The sequence below is a fragment of the Penaeus monodon genome, chromosome 13, assembly GCF_015228065.2.
Source record: "Penaeus monodon isolate SGIC_2016 chromosome 13, NSTDA_Pmon_1, whole genome shotgun sequence".
In the NCBI taxonomy this organism is placed as follows: domain Eukaryota; kingdom Metazoa; phylum Arthropoda; class Malacostraca; order Decapoda; family Penaeidae; genus Penaeus; species Penaeus monodon.
The window spans coordinates 33,689,575-33,694,574 of NC_051398.1; the positions used below are offsets into that span (position 1 = coordinate 33,689,575).

The following is a 5,000-nucleotide window of genomic DNA, read 5'->3' on the forward strand; positions in this document are numbered from 1 at the left end:
CTTCTTTTTTTTTTTTTTGGTCCATTCCTTTCGGCAAAGTTCTCTTACCTTCTCGTACTTGCCCTCTACAACAACTCGGTCGTCCACCACTTTCACCTGGAGGTCGGATGGGTTGAAATCTTTCACGTCCATGACAGCCTGAAATCAATCAAATTATTTAATGGCAAACGAAATTTGTGTCAAGTCCCTTTTTTGGTTAACGATCACACAATTCTAATTAACTTGAATTTCATATCAAATCACAGTCTTTCTAAATATGAAATAATACTGAATCCATATCATACATACTCCATTATAAGTGACGAACAAATTTTCGAGACTGTGAATAACAACACCTTTGTAATAGACTCAGTTAAGATAAAAAAAAATAATAATAATAATGATAATAATAATAATAAATAAATAAATAAAATAGAAACATCAAAATGGAATGTTCCTTACCTGGAACTTGCCATCCTTCTCGGTGATCTGGAGAGCCTGGGAAGCGTACAGGTCTTCGTCGATCTTGGAGGAGCGGATCCTGCTGTACACATCGCGGCACTTGGACCTGGAGCCGGTGTCGACCTGGAAAGCAGTGTTACGGTTAGGACAGGCCCGGTTTGTGACGATTCGCACACACGCACGCACGCACCCCCATATATATATATATATATATATATATATTATATATATATATATATATATAATATATATATATATATATATAATATATATATATACTTATGTATATATATATATATATATAATATATATATATATATATAATATATATATATATATATACATATATATGTATGTGTGTATATATATATACACATATATATATATATGCATATATATATACATATATGCATATATATATATATATATAGTATATACATATATTATATAATATATATTATATATATATTATATTATATATATGTATATGATATATATAATATATATGCATATATATTATATATAATATATGATTAGTATAGTGATATTATGTATATTTATAATATATAATATTATATATAGTGTGTGTGTGTGTGTGTGTGTGTGTGTGTGTGTGTGTGTGTGTGTGTGTGTGTGTGTGTGTGTGTGTGTGTGTGTGTGTGTGTGTGTGTGTGTGTGTGTGTGTGTGTGTGTGTGTGTGTGTGTGTGTGTGTGTGTGTGTGTGTATATATATATAATATATATATATATATATATATATATATATATATATATATATGTTACTGACCCGGTAATGAACACCAGGCACCCCATACATTTCTGAAATGACTAGAAGACAAAGCCCCGCGAGAAAGCCCGGGCATCCTCAGCGCCCAGACCCGCCACGCGACACCAAAGCCCCGCCTCTCAAAATACACCTCCATCTGCGCACCTTCAGGCCAGTGTCGTCGAATTTGTCGAGGATGCTCTGGACGGCCTTGTCGAAGTCCTCCCAGGAGTCCTTGAAGAAGGAGTCGTCGAAGAAGGACTCGCGCTTGACGAGGCTCAGGATCTTGCTGGAGCTGGTCATGCTGCTGATGATACCTGCGGGGGAGCGAGATGTTGCTGCGTTATTAATCAGTTAATTTCGTCAACTGTCGTCTGCTGCCAATGCTGGACACTGTTGGTAAGTTGTGTACTTAGTGTAGTTTTTTTTGTTTTTGTTTTTTTATAGTGATAATTTCTACATTTCTCCTTCTCTTCCTCTTATTATCATTCACATTATTGTAATCCTTATTATTATTATTATTATTATTAATTGTAGTAAAGTAGTAGTAGTGTTTGCGATATCACATCACAATCATTTTTATTGGTGTATGCATTTTTTTTTCGGTGGATTTTCTCACGTCCCGCGCGAGAAAAAAACACGTTACAAGGGGGGAAACATTCTCAACTGTTTATTTTCACAGCTGACGTCGACGCAAGCGAGAAATACACTTTCCTTTAGCCAGCTGTATTCTATAATAACTTGGCCTCGCATGCGGATAACAACAAGAGGGGAAAAAATCCTCAAAAGTAAGAGGAATGTTGGCCATCGCGTTGATGCGCCAACACAGACCGCATTCCGAGCTACTGGCGAACACCTACATCGCTTTGTCATCTTGCCGAGTGTGTATTCTTCGTTGTTTTGTGATCGCTCGTTATGTCCAGTGTGGTTTTCTTGGCTTGCTTTTGTTGTCTGCATTTGTTGGTTGGTATTAATTGTACTGTGTTTATGGGAGGTACTGAATTGATATTGTAAATCTTGTTTTAGGTTTGTGTTCCTCAAAAGGCGAGGGATTAGTGTATCTGCGGAGGAGCCAGCAACAGCAGAGGAATTAAATTGAACTTGGATACTTTCTTTTTCTTCCTCCCCCGCCTTCTTGTTCTGGTCTTGCTAATTCCTTAGAAGAACCGTCTTATTCTGGGCTGTGTGATTATCTTGAAATTGTGAGTTCCCAGTTTAAATCCTTTTCAATATCTTCAACTTTTTTTTTCTAAGAACACGTCTAATCGACAAAACTAAGCCACCCAATTATGAAAGAATTCCTTTTATTGAACATTATGAACATGGGCTAATCGCCTTGACCAAGATCTAGGACGTTTGGAAATGTTCTTAAACTGAACTTCTCCAGTGATTTATTGCCTCATGTTGGTCTTTAAGAATAGCTCCGAGGAACAACTAAATCACGTAGCCTTCGCAAAAAATGATTTTTCAAACCACAATTTTCTAGCCATTTCTCCTTAAATCGCGCAAGAACTTACCACGCAGCAAAAACAAAAACAAAACATAAAAAATATGCCATAAACCTTGGGAGATCTTACACGCCCAAGCTTGCCTGCAGCCGACCGATAGTGCAGGGTAGCTTGGCATGAGAAAGAACGTTTGTGGACAACATACTCGAGATGTGAGTATCCGAACAAAACCTTGGCTCTCACGGCGCTCTCACCTGCCAACGAGAACCTCCATCGTTCACCGCGGGGGAAGGCCGCGCTGTGGACATGTGTGAAGGGAGCAAAGTGGGTCGGAGGGGCAGGGAGGAGGTAAAGGCAGCAGAGGGAAAGGGGGGAAAGGGGGTGAAGGGAGGGGGAGCGAGGAGGGAGAGGCAAGGAGAGGGAAGGGAGGATAAAGGGAGGGAGAGAGAGGAAGTAGGGGGGAAAGGGGGAGATAGTGAGGGGGAGGGAGGAAGTACATGCTAGCAGAGGGAAAGGGGTATACAGGGAGGGGGAACGAGGAGGTAGAGGCCAGCAGAGGAAAAGGAGCGAAAAGGAAGGGGAAGAACAAGTGGAAAGCGAGGGGAGTAAAGAGAGAGCAAGGGGAGAGGGTGAATGAGGATGTGTTTGGGGTTTCTTGAATTTAATTTTTCGATTAAAATATTTTTCCTTGGAGGTGGGGAAAGATTTTTCTTTTTTTCTATTATCGTCTTCTTTTTTAAAATAAATTATCATTTAAATCTTTCTCTTTTACTTTCTTTGAATTTGTTTGAAAATGTGTTATTTCCCTTTCCTTAATTAACTGCTTTGGGATTGCATTATCTTACGTCGTTTCACTTCAGATTTCATAACAAATGCAATGCTCCTAAGACAGTTACATCTAAATCTCTTCTTGATGAATGGAATGAGAAAATAGGCTCTGGAGGAAAACCTTAATGGAACTACATAAACAATAATAATAATAATAATAATGATAATAATAATAGCAACAACAACAACAATAATGATAATAATAATCGTCATCATCACCAAAATAGTGATATTCAAATCATCATGATCAACAAAAATAAATAAATGAATAATGTCAGAAAGGAAATGACCGAGAAAAAATAACTGTAATGAAGAAGTTGTAGAACGAGGGCATAGAAGAGGGAAGGGCACGGCTACACAATATTTTTAGAAGGAGGGAGGCAGCACGTCGACAAGTATAGCCATAACGGCCGCAGTACGGAGGAGGCGTAAAGTGTTGCCAGAACCCAAGGACTAGAAAATTCGCCGTGAAATGTTGTATAGTGATAGGAGATAATTATCTTTTTCAGCTTTATTTTTATTTATTTATTTTTTTTAATAGAAGTTAATGAATTATTGATATAGTTATTAGTAGGTAATTAAGTATCTGCAATAGTGTCTCGCCAGGACCATGGAATAACAAATGAATAAAAAAAAAATCTTGTTTAGAAATAATGAGGGTTTCTAATTCTTTTTACAAAACCTGAAATTCTTAATGTAAAATTCTTTTGCAATTACAACCAATAAGTGCAGTTATATATTTTATATACATCCATTTAATTACAAAAGCAGGTCACAGAAATTATTATTGTGTCTGTAGCGTAACCAAATATATTTCCAAATATATTCTCAAATGCATAATTATCTCTCTCTCTCTCCTTCCTTATGTGTATATATACGTGCATACATAAAAACATACATACATACAAACTTACATTCACTCATAAACATAGAAAACACACACACACACACACACACACACACACACACACACACACACACACACACACACACACACACACACACACACACACACACACACACACACACACACACACACACACACACACGTGTATGTGTGTGGATGCATAGATATGCATAAGGAGATATACGTTTCTACATATTTGATACACAATGATTCATACGCGTTTGTCTGTACATGTTTGTTCGTCCATAAGAGAGAAACCAAGAGCGCATCGGCCAGCGCCGGGCGACACCGGCCTCGCCCCGCACCGCCGGTCGCGGGGCGTCTCCGCTGCCCATGTGGGCCAAGGGGCGCTGTCTGAGGTTCCCATGACATAGAGACAGGGGGAGGAGGGGGCGAGGGAGGAGTCGACGGAGGCTGACACTGCGAGAGTAAAATTAGCAATGGACGACATTCTGCGGGCCGTCTCGTACCTCACAGCGCCGCTTTGTGTCCGCCGACGCCTCCAACGCGCTGCTTCCTCCGTCAAAGAAGGCCTCGAGCGTGAACCATTTCCCAGACAGAATTAGGGAGTGGATGCAACTTAAGGCCGAAGCTTCGTTGATTCACGCCC

At 39.2% G+C, this 5,000-nt stretch overlaps 1 protein-coding gene across 2 annotated transcripts in view; it reads right to left on the bottom strand.

The window, feature by feature from the left end:
• Window positions 1-5,000, bottom strand: part of LOC119580247 (protein lethal(2)essential for life-like) — a 26,902-nt gene that overhangs the window by 1,572 nt on the left and 20,330 nt on the right. For both annotated transcript variants that reach the window (XM_037928275.1, XM_037928276.1), the window contains exons 2-4: window positions 1,373-1,524; window positions 442-564; window positions 49-138 (exon numbers count right to left, since the gene is read on the bottom strand). In XM_037928275.1, coding sequence (XP_037784203.1) covers window positions 49-138; window positions 442-564; window positions 1,373-1,524 — 365 coding nt within the window. The remainder of the gene's footprint in view (window positions 1-48; window positions 139-441; window positions 565-1,372; window positions 1,525-5,000) is intronic.